Source organism: Argentina anserina, chromosome 4, assembly GCF_933775445.1.
Source record: "Argentina anserina chromosome 4, drPotAnse1.1, whole genome shotgun sequence".
Lineage (NCBI taxonomy): Eukaryota > Viridiplantae > Streptophyta > Magnoliopsida > Rosales > Rosaceae > Argentina > Argentina anserina.
In genome coordinates, this window is record NC_065875.1 from 10,576,975 (window position 1) to 10,592,680 (window position 15,706).

General features: G+C 39.3%; 3 protein-coding genes across 4 annotated transcripts in view; 2 read left to right on the top strand and 1 right to left on the bottom strand.

Annotated features, from left to right (window-relative positions):
- Positions 1-427: 427 nt before the first annotated feature.
- LOC126791423 (eukaryotic translation initiation factor 5B-like) lies at positions 428-9,466 on the bottom strand. The gene is made up of 12 exons (XM_050517876.1): positions 9,348-9,466; positions 6,771-9,174; positions 6,579-6,686; positions 6,380-6,480; positions 6,196-6,286; positions 5,996-6,106; positions 5,766-5,831; positions 3,447-3,506; positions 2,799-3,356; positions 2,010-2,129; positions 973-1,092; positions 428-892 (listed from the first exon to the last, which is right to left on the bottom strand). The coding sequence occupies exons 2-12, from the start codon at positions 9,129-9,131 to the stop codon at positions 827-829; spliced, it is 3,762 nt and encodes a 1,253-aa protein (XP_050373833.1). The 5' UTR covers positions 9,132-9,174; positions 9,348-9,466; the 3' UTR covers positions 428-826.
- A 136-nt stretch (positions 9,467-9,602) lies between these two features.
- On the top strand, positions 9,603-11,479 carry LOC126791433 (mediator of RNA polymerase II transcription subunit 10b-like). Its single transcript, XM_050517890.1, has 6 exons — positions 9,603-9,708; positions 10,114-10,353; positions 10,464-10,544; positions 10,627-10,729; positions 10,852-10,941; positions 11,252-11,479. Exons 2-6 carry the CDS (start codon positions 10,124-10,126, stop codon positions 11,321-11,323), a joined length of 576 nt encoding a protein of 191 aa, XP_050373847.1. The 5' UTR covers positions 9,603-9,708; positions 10,114-10,123; the 3' UTR covers positions 11,324-11,479.
- Positions 11,480-13,848: 2,369 nt separating this feature from the next.
- LOC126791427 (biotin synthase, mitochondrial) overlaps positions 13,849-15,706 on the top strand; it is a 36,683-nt gene continuing 34,825 nt past the window's right edge. The window contains exons 1-4 of one of the 2 annotated variants that reach the window (XM_050517881.1): positions 13,849-14,110; positions 14,196-14,375; positions 15,088-15,194; positions 15,461-15,666. In XM_050517881.1, coding sequence (XP_050373838.1) covers positions 13,895-14,110; positions 14,196-14,375; positions 15,088-15,194; positions 15,461-15,666 — 709 coding nt within the window. In that variant the 5' untranslated portion in view covers positions 13,849-13,894. The remainder of the gene's footprint in view (positions 14,111-14,195; positions 14,376-15,087; positions 15,195-15,460; positions 15,667-15,706) is intronic. The other variant, XM_050517880.1, reaches the window with a different exon arrangement.

A 15,706-nucleotide genomic window follows, 5' to 3' on the forward strand; every position in this document is an offset into this window, starting at 1 on the left:
AAGTGTGATAACCTTTATGCGTTGGCATTGAGTTCAAATCCAGTTTTTCACTCTCCAATCAAGCACTTAGATAACGATTTTCACTTTGTTCGAGAACGTGTGCAGAAAAGAGATTTAGTGCTTCAATATGTGCCTACCACTCAACAAACAACATATATCTTTACAAAATGCCTAGAGTCCAGTTTTCAAAGAACACAGTTCCAATCTCAGTGTCATAAGCCCTACTGAGATTGAGGGAGGTGCTAGAATACATATAATTCTGTGTTAGTTGACGTTGCCAATTGCTACAACTATCACAAAATGAGTAATGATTGTTGGGCTTGATTGGAGAGGGCCTGTGTTCAATGGTTGATTATAGGTTAGACGGAATGTGGTTCAAAGTCTTAACATCTTCCCCGAATCCTAATCATCAATTTGCTTGGTCATAGCTAGACCGATCCAAAAAAACTCATAGTGAAGACTGAAGAATTACAACAATAATGAACTTACAGACCTCTCAAAATGTTCTACTTCGAAAACTGATAGACGTAGCAAATGAAATGAGTACACAAAACTTTGTTGGTGAGCCATAATCTAGTTGGCTGGGTAGCACAACTAACATCGTTGAAAAGTGAAAACATACATTCAGACCTCACCGACGATGAAAGGGTATGCTAGGCTAAGAAATTTATTAGTAATAATAAACAAAAATAAACAAAGAACATAACTCATTTGAACAGCAACGCAGCTTCAGCTCAAATGGCCCCTTGTGATTGTTGGGCCATTCTTAACGATTCCCAGATGTCGGAGTAACCCAAGTATATCAAAACAAACAACTCACATATGATTATGAAATCTCAAAAAGTCTCTTCAGTTTCACAACCAGCTTCCATTCCTCAATTGAGAGTTCATCCTGAATATATAAAAATCACCCATAATTTAAGTTCAAGCATTGTGTTTGACATTATCCAAAATGCAAAAGAATTTGCTTACCCGATAGCTTGTTTTAAGTACATCAATCGACTTCCTGGAAATACGACTGACAAGTTCATCTTCCATTTCAAAATGCCTACCGTACATCTTTTGCTGCTCGTCAGAATTTGTGCCAACTATCTGCAATGACAAAACAAAAGCCATGCCACTCATCCAGTTAATCTACAGATAATCCTTTCAATAACTTGGCCCATGACAATAATCTTTTATAGCAGTGAGACTAAATTATATCCTCATTGATTTGTACTATTCATCGATTTGACATCTGTCTCTAACCCATTGTGGCAAGTAAACTCCACAAAAGAAAACATCCTCATATTTATAGCATGTATTTTCAATACTTTAAACTAACCATTCACTAGCAACCTACATGACATACACACAAAAAAATTAGCCAAAAAGGCTGACGTTTAACCATATGATTTTAATTAGCACAATCTTTGTTTTCATTTTACCGAATGACCTACATGTACACAATTTTAAACAACTAAATGTCTATTGAATTACTTGATTCTATATAATTATCATTCTTGCATGTGAATCTAAATGATGAATGGCTGTAATAATCAAAGTCATATACTAGTGAAGAGCCCCAAAAAAAACCTCAAATTCTTTAATAAGGATGTCCGACTCTTGATTCTCCCTAGTATGCGGTCCCTGGTCCCTATCCAGTGCGGAAGCCCGCTTAAAGTGTGTTTGGTTGCCTGGACTAAAGGGCATTGTGTTAAATAAGAATTCTTAACTGATTTTGGCCTGTGTTTGGTAATAAGGAGTACAAACATAAATGACACTAGATAGCACCGGATTTCATTTTCAACCTCCTTAGACAGTACTCCAAATGGAGATCCCTACTTGTTTCTTTATCTTTGTTCTGGTTTGGAAATTATTAGTGGGCTTTAGTCGATGTACTCTTTGTAAAATTTTCCCCGTCTATTATAAAGACCAATATGGAATACTATACCGCATACAAGAGAGCACTGATCAATATGTCACTTCATAGGTTGCAAAGATGTGTGTACATGTCAAAATAAACATACCTGGATAGCCACCTTCTGCCCCTTTTTCGCTATATCTACAGGTTTGTTGTTATTCTTGATAGATGCTAGGCGCCCAATATCAATAAAATCTCTCTGTGGAATGCAAATAGGAGCCCCTACCTGTACAGAGAGTATTAAACAAAGGTGGCAATGCTGATGTCAATAGAAAACTACAATGCAATCACCACGCATCATCTATATCCAAAAAATAGCACACATGCTTTTTAGGCGAAGAATAAATCTAAGACCTAACAATATAAATCGACAGAAACTGAGAACTATGAATGCACAAAATTCATCAATTCAAGATGAATGAAGCATGTGAGAGGCTTGTTCAGCAAAATTGGACCACTGAACTCAGTAAAGTTAGACATGGATTAAACGGTGCTTTCAACCCAGTAAATAACAAAATCGTACTACTCATAAAAGTACTGGATCATTTAGTTTCCCATTTCAATAATATATGGCTGAGCTGTATGTTTCTTAGGAAAAAAATATGGCCGAGCTGTATGTTACGTAGGAAACTAAGTCGAGAAGCAAAAGAGAGAGACAAAGGAAAATCAGGAAGAATAAGATCGATAATTTTAATAATTAACTACCAGCCAAGGATCCTTCTGAGACTTGAAGAAGGTGACTATAGTAAGTATTTTGTTTGAAAGCCCTTCTACAAAGTATCAGGGAGTTTATTAAATTGGATTTTCTCAAAGCTAGATATGACAGGTGATGATAATCCAGAAACCTCATTATACCCAACTGAAGAGGACAAAGTAAAGCAACTGCAGTATATACCTTTGCAATGCCTTCAAGGACTTCAACACCCACGAGAATTGGATCCTTTTTTCTGAAAACACAGTTGGGTAAAATCTTGAGCACACACGGAAAAACAGCTTCATCAGCATCTTCCTTCTTCTTTTCCTCTTTGAGATTGTCGATATAGGCTTTGAATTGGTCAAATAAGTGATAGATTATATCAGCAAGAAAAATCTTCACACCCAACTCCTCTGCAATGTCCCGGGCCTCAGGTGTCACTTTAACATCAAATGCCAGGATAGTGGCATATTCCTTTTTCTTTTCAAGCATTACACTGGCCTTCATCACATCCTTCTTGTGTACAGGGCCAATGCTAATACCACTAACAGGTATATTAACTTCCGGCGTTTTCAGGAACTCTAGCAATGCTTCCAGCGATCCAAGAGTGGATGCTTGTACACAAACTCCCTCACCACTCTTATCAATCCTATTTAAGACTGATTTCATATCCTCCATAGCAGTTTTCTTGATATCATCCAAGTCATCAAGAGGCCCAACAACATATAGAGCAGTTCCAGCAATAGCATGTTCAAGTCCCTGCATATATTAAACACAGAATACAGCAAAAGTTTAATGCCTTCATATCAGTTGGCAAGTGAATTAGTCTCAACTTCAACATAGAATTACCTGCGCTGTGATCTTGATACCTTGTGCAGCTTTGATTTGACTATGATGCAGATAAGTTCCCTGAAACCAAAACGAACACTGTCACTGTTTACCATGATGGGAACAACTACCATTGTCTCACGACTAAAAGGGCTCCTAGCAGACATGAGGCAGCAAGTAGACATTTTATACAAAGCAAAAAAACTAGCAAAATATTATGATTAAAAGTGAAAAAGAAAACAACATTGGAGTACTCTAGATTATTTATAATCCTACTTTCACCAATTGCGAACCAAGAAATATGAGTACAAGAATTTATCCAAAGCAATGCATCCTATATGCAAATTAAAAGAATAATTAATTTTGTAACAAAAAGTATTAGCACAAACGAACAGAGTTATATTTTAGTGCTCTGACTAATCCTGAACCCAAAATTAGTGATACCATTCTGTAGAGAAAAAAGGTCAACTATTTTAATGACAGGCCTACTCTGTGTGTTGTTTTAATGGACTACAATAACTTTTTAGGAAAGCCGGATCACTCTGAGCTTTAATCTGAATGAATTATCTTATCTTTACAGACAAAATCAGACCGCCACTTGAAATTTGATTTTAATCAGAATCAACCTCGTACTGTACTTGCAAAAGACATCAGCCTAGGACAAACTTAAATTTTTCTGACTCTGACGTCACAAATATAGCAGTTGGAGCTGACAAGGCGACCCACTCCTCAGCTTTTACCCTAACTTTATGCAATATCTCTAAAATACCCATTTCCACCCTTCCCAGTTTCAAAACTCCAAAATCAAATTTCACAGTTGGAAAAACTCAAAAATGCCCAGAGCTCAAAACCAAGCTAGACGACGAAGAAGAAAAAACCCACCCAATATTCAAGTATAAAACTCTGCCCGCTTCGCATTTAATTTCTCAATTCGACTTTCAAGTTTGTAATTCCGCTTCCAAAACTCTACATCAATATGCTTCTTCACCAAACCCTAATTTCTCAGTCTATGTTGTGGTCATCACTCATCAGTACGATGAAGGATTTCAATTCTTATGATCCAATTAGGAAACAATAAGAGGTGAAGAACATACCGGTGAACCTAAGACTCAACGGCGACAAGTCGGACCAGCTCGGAGTTGGCGCGAGCTCCGTTTAACCCAATTCAAGAACCAGATTAAAACCCTAAGCCGGAGAAAGACTCCGGGATTCAGAGTAAGGTTGGGAAGACGCCGACCAAAGCCTCCAAGGCCGGAGTTTCCACTCTCCGGACACTGAGTAGCACGGTACTGCTTTATTGGTTTGGAAGCAGTTTGGGTTGGGCCCAGAAGAACGATCTGATGAGGATCGGGGACATTGCTGGACTCGAATGAGCAGAGGTGGTGTTGACAATGGGAGTTTGCCTATTTTGACTCCTTGGATAGGGAGGATGGCTGGGAAGGGTGGTCAGAGTTAGTCGAAGAGTAATGTGACTCACACTACAGTTGGGAAGAGAAATACCTCACTTTGATCTCAAGGAAGACTCATCTTTTTGGATGGAGCACAATGTGATTGGGACATCACAACCTAACCTTCTAAGGTTGATGAGCAAAAGAGATCGAACCTAATCATTCCCTTTCCATAGGACCTGTCTAATTTCTTTGGAAGGAAAGCTGAGCCTGAGTCTAGAAGTCTATTAAGCTTTGGGGTACTTTTATATTTTTGTTTTGTGTCTGTTCATATTTCATTTCAGTCTAGGAGTTTAAAGTTTTCCTTTATTCTGTCTTTAAGCTTCAGCATAGAAAATTCGGAGTCCTCACGTGTTTAATGCTAGTTAATGTCAGTTATCTACTCTAGTATAAAATAGGTGTAAAGTGCTGAAAGGCAAAGAGATGTTTAGCTGAGTAAAGAGTTATCAGATTTTCCGAGTTGGCCTGTGATGGGATTGCTGAGATGCCTAAATTAAGGTGAGAAGCCTGGGAGAGATTCCTAAATCAAAATGATGTGGGTGTGAAGCCTATACAAAGGGCGTGAAGCCTAGGACTTAATCTATTTACTAAAAGTCAGTGTGTTCATTCTATAGTCTTAAAGTTTGTAATCCTGGTTACCAATCAGCTAGTATGCTGCATCACAAAGTACAATTGATAATCTCATATTTATAATCCCATTTTTCTTTTTTGGGTATATAAATAGTAGAATTTCATGTTGATGACCAAGTCAAGCTGATATATGACTTGCTACAACAACTTTCACCAGCGTATATAGCAAGGAGCAATATTGAACTATATTTTAACTGGATATTTTTGATTGAACAGGCACTCAAGTCGTAGCAGAAATTAAAACTGAAAAAGAAAACCATACCTTGACACGAAGTTCTTTCATGGGATGTGGTGTCAACAAAGCTCGAATTGTAGTAACAATAGGTCCCTAAGATAAAATGAGAAACTAATATCAAGAATGGTTATTATCTTAAAACTCCTAGAATGCTGACAATGATCACTACTAAACAATTCAGAAAAAAACTGATGGTCTGTAAGTATCACAAAAGTAGCAGGTGATAAATTGTCTGGGTAAAAGGTTTAGATGCTTGCCTGCATGCCACAAACGACTATCTGATCTCCTTCATGAAGCACACCATTAACCAGCACAACATCGATTGTTGTTCCAAGGCCCTCAATAACCTTGACTTCCAATACCGTACACTAATGCACAGTACCAACCCTCCCATCAGATTTAGACAGATTTATAGGGTTAATAACATCACTGAAAACCAAGTGAAGAGAATTCAAACCTGAATTTCATTGCTGTATGTAAGTTTCTCAACCATTGATTTCTGGGCCCACTGAACCAATAGTAATAACAAGTCTGGAATCCCTTCACCACTGCAATATTCAAAAGAAAAACTGTAAGGATTCCAAACATGCCATTTACAACAGCGCAAACATCAAGCTACAGACAGGAGTTCAAAAGCCAACCTAATGGCACTTGTAGGTACAATGCTGTATGTTTCTCCCATTTCTTTATTCTTATAGTACAGTTCAGTATTTAAGCCTTGCTCCTTGAACTGAGTGATAATCTGGCAAGTTTAAAAAACAGGAAATTCAACAGCGTAAGCAACCTTAAGACTAACAAAAATAAATATAAATGAAAGCAAGAGATCGGAATGCACAAGACCTCCGTAACCCTCCTGTCGTACTCATTTAATACATCCTTCGATTGCTGCTTCATTGCCTTCCGTATTGGCTGGTTACGGAAGGTTTTCCATCCATAGAGTCTATCCACCTGAAAATGGAAACTCAAAAAATGAAACTTAAACGTCGATTAGAAGGCACTAGTAGGGAAAGGATCACTGAACATAAGCCTCACCTTATTCAATGCTACGATGAATTCTGTATTCCTCATTTTCAAGAGATTGAGCGACTCTATTGTTTGAGGCTCTAAACCGTGCATAATGTCAACAACCAAAATTGCAATATCGCATAAACCTGAACCCCGTGACCTTAAATTAGTAAATGACTCGTGCCCAGGGGTATCAATGACCAATAGACCTGGGACTTTCAGCTTTGCATCAGCTTTCAACTCCTTAGTCCTCTCACGGATGTTTTCCGCTGGGAAGTACGTGGCACCAATCTGTTGCGTGATACCTCCGGCCTCACCCTCCTGAACATTTGTGCCTCGGATACAATCCAGAAGTTTAGTTTTACCAGTATCAACGTGGCCCATAATGCAGCAAATGGGAGAGCGTAGATCACTATGATCCTCTTTAGAGGCGGAATCTGAAGTTTGTGCTTCTTTCTTTCCAGCAGCATCATCAGCTTCCACCTCGACTTGTTTTTTCCGATTCTCAACCTCTTGAGGCTTAAATGGTTGAGAAGGTACAGATGCTGCAGGTTTCATCCCTTTATTCACAGCAGGTTCAACCTCGGCTTGTTTCTTCTGCATTTCAACCACATGAGGCTTTAATGGATGAGAATGAACAGATGCTGCAGGTTTCATCCCTTTATTCGCAACAGGTTCAACCTCTTCATCAGAAAATCCGCTTTTAAATGAAAGATTAACAACAGCGTCATCATCCCAGCTCTTTGCATCCCATTCATCATCATCGTCATCATCATCCTCTTCTTGAACCAATGCATTGTCTTCAACAGATTTAGAAACTTCAACAGATTCCTGCTCTTCAACCTTTTCAAGTTCCACAGAATGAAGCTCCGGGACAGTAACTTGCTGGCTTTCTTCTTTGACTTCCACAGGCTTTGTAGCAGCTGGTTTTGACTTGTTTTTCTGATATAAGGGTTTCTTAGCTGGTTTTTCATTGTCTGCGTTAGGTAAATTCTTAAGAAGCTGCTCTCTCATTTGCTGACGCCGTTTCTCCTCTTCTTTTTGCTTGGGAGTTTTATATAAACCTGCCTTCTTCAACTCTAGGATCTTTTGCTTTTCCTTCTCCTTTTTCATCCGTTTTGCCTCTTCCTTTTGCATCTCAAGTTCTTCCTGCTTACGTCTCTCCTCTTCTTCTCTCTTCAGTTTTTCCTCTTCTTCCTTTCTCCTCCTCTCTTCTTCTTCCTGTCGCCTAGCAAGGGCCTCTTGCATCTCCCTGACATGTTTAGGCACCTTCTTTTCAGCCGCTTTGCCTTTCACTTCCTTCTTCTTTGGTTCAATTGCTGGCTCAATTTTTGCTGCTTCTTGTTTCTCATCCTTGACATCCACAGAAGATGCTGCAGCCGCCTTTTTCTCCTTCTTCTTTTTCTTCTTCTTTGCTGCAGCAGACTCCACGGTTCCTTCTTCTTGAGCTTCTTTTGAAGCAGATGTATCAACCGGAACCTCAGCTTTCTCCTCATTAATCTGAGGAGGGGCAGGTTTCTGTGGAATTTCACCTAGCTCTGCAAGAATTTTATCCAAATCATCCTCTTCTTGGGCTGTCCTCTTCTTCTTCTTTTTCTTACTCTTTGAAGGTTCTGCATCTTTAGTCGTAGAAAGATGAGAATCATCAACTTCAACCTTACTTGTTGGCGCAGTAGTTTGTTCAGGATCAACTAAATCAGCAATTTCACTCCCAACTTTCTTCTTTGACTTCTTCTTCTTACCAGTGAATGTGATCATAGATATGTCGTCATCCTCATCATTCTTTTCATCCGCATCATTGTTTTCATCATCATCTTCAAGGGCGAGGAAGCTGGTCGACACAACATTCTCACCCTTCTTTCCACCCTTGGATGCTTTCTTCTTCCCTGTAAAAACAATTGCAGGCTCGTCCTCATTGTCATCGTCGTCAGCTGCATTACTTTTATTCACAATATCATCATCATCCACCACGCCATCACTATCCCCTTCATCGCCAATGGCATCGAAAGCTGTCCCCCCGGTTTTCTTATTCAACTTGGGCTTCTTCGACTCCGAAAATTTCAACACCTCCTCGTCCTCCTCCTCACTATTACCTGTCACCACAGACTGCACATCCTCCTCCTCCTCAGCAGCCTCAAGAATTCCGAAGCTTGATGAGCTGAACGCATTCCCACCGCTCTTCTTCTTCGACTTGCTCTTCTTCTTCCCAGTGAAGACAACTTCGTCATCCTCATTAAACTCTTCATCTCTCTTTGCAGCTTTTGAATTTCCCTTCTTGCCCTTCTTCCCTATACTAGGAGCAACAACCTTCTCATCCTCGACCTTACTCTCCTCAGTTCCGACGGAGTACTCGTCGTCTTCGATTACCAGCGGCTTCTTCCGACCCATCGATGTTTCGACAGATTATGGTTTAACTGAACCTTGGGAAATCCTAATCGAAAATTCAACCAAAACAATCAAACCCTAAGCTGAAATTGTGCATCTATCTATTAACCTAAATAATTAGATCCAAATTTCAAGAGAGTATAGAATCACAGCAGCAATGTGTATAAGAATCTGACCCTATAAGAACCATATATATATTGTTAGAGAGACAGAACTTACTGCTCCGAGCAGACCAAACGGAATCGCTGAATGAAGAGAGAGAGAGAGAGAGAGAGAGGAGGACGTCGTCGTCGTAGTGTTGAAGGCCGCCGCAGTCTGGATTGAAGACTAAAGCCCCTATATACCGCCTTCTTATATTGGAAGAGCCTCCTTCCTTTATATTTCGCATTTTCGCAAAAACAATACAAAAATAAAAACAATTGTTTAGAATATTACAACAATGCCATTCTATATAAAAGCGCAGCAGTCGTCGTCTGATTCCGTTAGATTGGGAGGGAGAGCAGCTTCGTTCACCACCGCGGCCGCAACAACAAGCAGAGCAAATTCACACCAGGCGACCCTCTTCTTCACACTCGGAAAGGTTTTTCTTTGACCTTGTTTTTTGCGTGGGTACTAGGGGATGAATTTCTATTAGGTTTTTTTAATTTTGGTATCTTTCTACTTTTCTGTTATGTATTGGGTTTTCATATCGAGTTCTGAAAACCAATTCAAAATTTTCTTCCCCTTGCTTTCAGTTTTAATCTCAGTTTCCTAATTTGTTTGATCAGATATGTAATTAGTGTATGTTGCCTACCTAATTGACCCCATAAACTGAAATTATGTCTGTATAGGGCTGCTTACTAAAGTATATATACTAAACTCTTTGCTTTAAGCTGGGTGTTTAGTGTTTGATTATCGTTTAGGATGTTCTAAAGCTTCAATATTGAAACAGAATGGTTTGCTTTCTGCTTCTTGACATGTACGTTTTTGTTGAATTTCTTGACAGTGGGTCTGAAATGGATGCATCGATGAATGCAAATGCTGGGATCGGTGGGAGTGGCGGCAATGGGATAATGGTTCCTCAAACCAATGATACAGCCGGAACAACAGCAGGGGTGGACGATCCAAAGCAAGACCTGAACCAGGTCATTAACTCTATTCAGAAGACTTTAGGGCTCATTCACCAGCTCTACCTCACTGTCTCGTCCTTCAATGCTGGCTCTCAGCTCCCACTCCTCCAGCGCCTGTAATTCTCCTCGGTTTTGTGCTCTTCAATTGAGTGGTTGAATACTTGTTTTTAGCAGTATTTTGTGTGTCTGTCGGAGACTTTTTCTCACGTTAGGTTTGACCTCTCAGAAATGCTCTTGTTACGGAGCTTGACAATATGGCTAAGCTGTCTGAAAAGTGCAATATCCAGGTCCCTATGGAGGTTTTTAAGTGAGTAATTTGTACTTTAATATAATCAAGATTTCTCTTTTATGGCCAGTTCTGACTCTAATTGTTTGTTTATATTGCAAAGTTTGATTGATGATGGAAAAAATCCTGATGAATTTACAAGGGATGTCATAAACAGCTGTATTGCCAAAAATCAGATCACCAAAGGCAAAACTGATACATTCAAGGTGGGATTGACCTTTCTTTAATATTTTTCCCTCTGATATATATATATATATATGTATGTATCTATTATTTTTACTTCAGTGTTTGAAGATTGTTGATTCAACCTACTTTCATGCATTTTCAGAGTTTGCGCAAACACCTCCTGGACGAACTTGAACAGACATTTCCTGATGAAGTGGAATCATACAGAGAAATTCGTGCTGCTTCAGCTGCTGTAAGTTGCATTTCTTTGGTCTGCCAATGTGTTGTAAATGAATTTCACAAAAATGACTGTCTACATGTTGATATTTTTTTTTCTTTTAAATTTGTTCATGCCTTTTTCCCTTCTCTTTTGTTAATTGTCCCTGTTGAACACCCCTTTTGGCCTTTTCTGATTGTGTACCCTTGAGTAAATGAATCATTCACCTATCTGTGCATCTGCACCCAGCAGAAGTCAGTTTTCAAAACTATCATTCTGTTCCTTGAAGTGTTATACAGGTGCTTTAGTTGTTTCTTTATATTGTATCTCTTCCTATCTGATACAGGAAACAAAACGGCTTGCACAAGCACAAACTACATTGCCAAATGGAGATGTGAAGGTCAAACCGGAGTTTTAAGAGTGACATATTTTGTTTCAGGTTATTAGATCCATGTCTTACACTGTTTAGTCTTAAGGATATAAGACGGAATGACTTTAATTCCTAGTTTCGGTGTTGTATGTTAGATATGTACGAACTGGGTACTCTGGAAATTGTCAATTTACTTTGGGACCATTGGATTGTATTATTGGCTTTTAGCTGGATTCTAAGTTTACATACACATGGAGAAGGACGCTGGCACTCAAATATTTGGTCGAGTTTGACTTGCTGCACTCTTGCTGTATTACCCTTCATTCTGACTGCCAGAGTTAATCCAACCCAAGTAAGCAAAATCTTCACTTTTGTTCTCAGCCTTGCCCAATAAATTCGAAGGTGATTGTGCAGCTGATCCATATCCGTTTGAACTACAACTTTGACACATAAGATCACAAATCTCCTTTTTCAATTACATCACATGTCTCCTGGATGAAAGAGCTTCCATCATCAGCTCCTTCATCTCTTGTATTCCACTCTGGTCTTGTGCCTTGTTTAATAGATCTGCCATCAGACCAAAGCAAGAACAAGTTTTCCTTGAATAGCTTTCTATTGCATCTGTATTGACTATTTTCTCAATCACTTATGGCTAGCATGCACCTAATGCAATCTTTTGTCCACTAAACTGCATGGTGGGTTTATCATTTCAACACTTACATTTTCCCTCGGTTATTCATGGTTTCATGGGTATTGTTTAGCACTAGAGTCTACTTATCATTATCGAAGAACAGGAGGATATGCTGCTTGGGTGAAGACTTCCTCGTTAAACGCCTCTAACTTGTATTTGGCCTTGTATACAAAAGAAACAAGGCTCAAGAGTGAAGCCTCTTGGGCACCCGGAGTATCAATGGAAAGAGCTCTAGAAACAGTCCGCCACGAATTCGCTAGGCCCCTAAGCTAACTGAGGAAAAGGAATCTGCAATGAACTTGTATCTTGAATAATCCTGAGGAGCATCAAGGGGTTTTACCTGCAGCAAGAATATGTTACATGCATTGTCCCTGAAAAGCAGGGTTTACCCATAAATGTTGATGTTGATGACTTGATGTAGTTGTCACCTTAGTCCGTGGTGGTACGAGTGGTTAAAACATCTCTCAGCAACAAAAAAAAATATAATAATAACTCATCAAGTTTCTTAACAATTAATGAGCGAGTTTTTTTCACCAACAGTCCCTCAATTCTGGTGTACCTACCAATGTGATACCTCAACTCTTAATCGTACCAATGTGATACCCAGACTCTAGTATTGCTATCATTGAAGTACTTCCGTCAGTTTTTTTCAACTTCTCCGTCATCTTGGTGACGTGGCAAGTACGTGAGGCCCACAAAGAGGGTTAAAAGACAAAATTAACCCCATCTGAGAGGAGCAATATTTTTCCCGCCCTTTACCTTGAGAAAGACACCCAACAATTTCAATTTTGGCGCCAATTTTCTCTCCCTACTCCTTAATTTGTGTCTCTTATCTAAACTAAAGAACTACCGCCAACCAGTCGACCACAATCTGATAAAACCTAGATCAATTTCATTTTCTATTTTTATCCTAGCACTTGTTAAACTAACAGAATAAATATAGAAATTTATATGGAACATCTCATTTCCACAATCTCATAAGAATATAGAAACGCATAACTTAACGAAATTCAAATACATGTTTAAGTACCATTAGTTCTTACAAGCAAAAATCATGGCAGATCAACATAAAAGGTGACAACTAATGGTACTTAAACATGAATTTGAATTTCGTTAAGTTATGCGTTTCTATATTCTTATGAGATTGTGGAAATAAGATGTTCCATATAAATTTCTATATTTATTCTGTTAGTTTAACAAGTGCTAGGGTAAAAATAGAAAATGAGATTGATCTAGGTTTTATTAGATTGTGGTCGACTGGTTGGCGGTAGTTCTTTAGTTTAGATAAGAGACACAAATTAAGGAGTAGAGAGGGAAAATTGGCGCCAAAATTGGAATTGTTTGGTGTCTTTCTCAAGGTAAAGGACGGGAAAAACATTGCTCCTCTCAGATGGGGTTAATTTTGTCTTTTAACCCTCTTTGTGGACCTCACGTACTTGTCACGTCACCAAGATGACGGAGAAGTTGAAAAAAACTGACGGAAGTACTTCAATGATAGCAATACTAGAGTCTGGGTATCACATTGGTACGATTAAGAGTTGAGGTATCACATTGGTAGGTACACCAGAATTGAGGGATTGTTGGTGAAAAAAACTCTTAATGAGCCACAACTTCAATAGTTGTTTCAACAATGTCTCTTTATTAGGATCTCTGCAAACAGACTCTCATTACATGATCCTTATGTCAATTGTTAGGCATTGTGTTTCGTCACAAGTAAATTTGCCGACTGTCCGTTATTTGCACATTTTATGGCCATCTCCTCTATAATGCCATGTGTCTCGGTTCTATTACGAAAGAAACAAAGTGCTGTGTGTACGGTGTACCTAACCTACCCACCACCTGGCTACTTGCCACACTCGTTTCATATCAGTTGAGCTTCTTCGTTCTCTCTGTTTCTCCGCCCAGTTCTCCCTCGCAATCAGTAAACCATGTTCTCCATTAGGTCCATTCTCCGCCCCTCCTCCTCCTCTGCCTCTGCCTCGGCGGTGTTTGTATTGCATTCGTCACTCTACTCCTCTCTGTCTTCCTCAGCAGCCGCAGTCCAAGCCGAGCGAACCATCCTCCACGGCCCTCGAAACGACTGGAGTCGCGGCGAGATCAGAGCCGTCTACGACTCTCCCGTCCTCGATCTCCTCTTCCATGGAGTATGCCTCTCTTTCTTTTACTCTGCTACACACTCGTCTCTCTGTGTACGTGCTAATTTGTGGAGAGTGTGGCATTGTGTTGCAGGCTCAGGTTCACAGAAGCGCGCATAATTTCAGACAAGTGCAGCAGTGCACTCTGCTCTCTATCAAGACCGGTGGATGTAGTGAGGATTGCTCGTATTGTCCTCAGTCTTCAAGATACGATACGGGACTCAAGGCCCAGAAGCTTATGACTAAGGATGTTGTCATGGAGGCTGCTAAAAAGGTTTCACTTCTTTGTCTTATTGCATTGCATTTGCAACTTGTTGTCTTCTATTCCGAATGCCTGGTCTGAATGTGTTATTGTAAGATTGGGGCTTTGTTTGAACCTGATTGAATACGACTAGTTTTCGGACTGTCTTTGCGATTTTATGTGATGGACTAAACATCATAACCTCAAAATTTTCATATTATCAACACTGGGTGGTTGCCTTTTTAATTGTGTATTCAGATTGTGTATAGATGACGGAGATGTGTCAAAATAGAACTTACAAAGTGCAGAAGCTTTCTTTACAGTACAGTAGATTATAGCACGAATAAGAAATGGGGTAGTTTAATTCAAAGGTCAGCTTGTGTGTTGTTTCAGTAAACTCAGCTCTCAAAAATTATTGAGCATTAAGTGGCTGAGGGGCTCAATGGAGGCTTGAAGTTATGTGTTTATCCCCTATTGAATTAAGTCTGTTACCAACGGGGTGTCCTGGTTAACAATGCCAGCAGGTGCTTTTGGGGTCCTAAATATCGTGTTTACATTCACTCATCCTTAAATATGACGAGTAATATTGCTAAATTGGCTGGAGTTGTCCAAGCTCCTTTTGATATTTTACACCAATGAAACTTAGTTTAACAGCCGTATCTGGTTTTCTGCAATTAAATAAGTAAATTAACACTATAGAGTCAATTATGTTCTGACCATTTGGTCGTGATTTATTCTTTGGCAGGCAAAAGAGGCTGGTAGCACACGCTTTTGCATGGGTGCTGCCTGGAGGGAGACAGTTGGAAGAAAGACAAACTTTAACCAGATCCTTGAATATGTGACCGAAATAAGGTAATAGTACATCATTTGGTTATGTAATAGGAAGGAGAGGCTTTTTATTCAGCACAAAACAAGTGGCTGCGTGTTCTGATGGCCACCTGTAGTTGTGATTTTTACTGACTATTTGCACATTGAACTGTGATGGATCAGGTCACAATTTTCACTGTGCTGTATACATATTTGATTTGGTTATTATTTGATCATACTATCTTTAAGAATTGACTGAACAATATATTTTTGTTTGTAACAGTCAACTTTCTTGATGTCTCACCTTCCAGGAATCTAGGAATGGAAGTATGCTGTACCTTAGGCATGCTAGAACAGCAGCAAGCTGTAAAACTTAAAGAAGCTGGCCTGACAGCTTATAATCACAATCTAGACACCTCAAGGGAATATTATCCCAATGTCATTACCACAAGGACCTATGATGACCGCTTGGAAACAATTAAGTATGTCCGGGATGCAGGAATTAATGTTTGCTCAGGTAATCTCATTTGAATTTTGAATACAATCTTATGCGACTG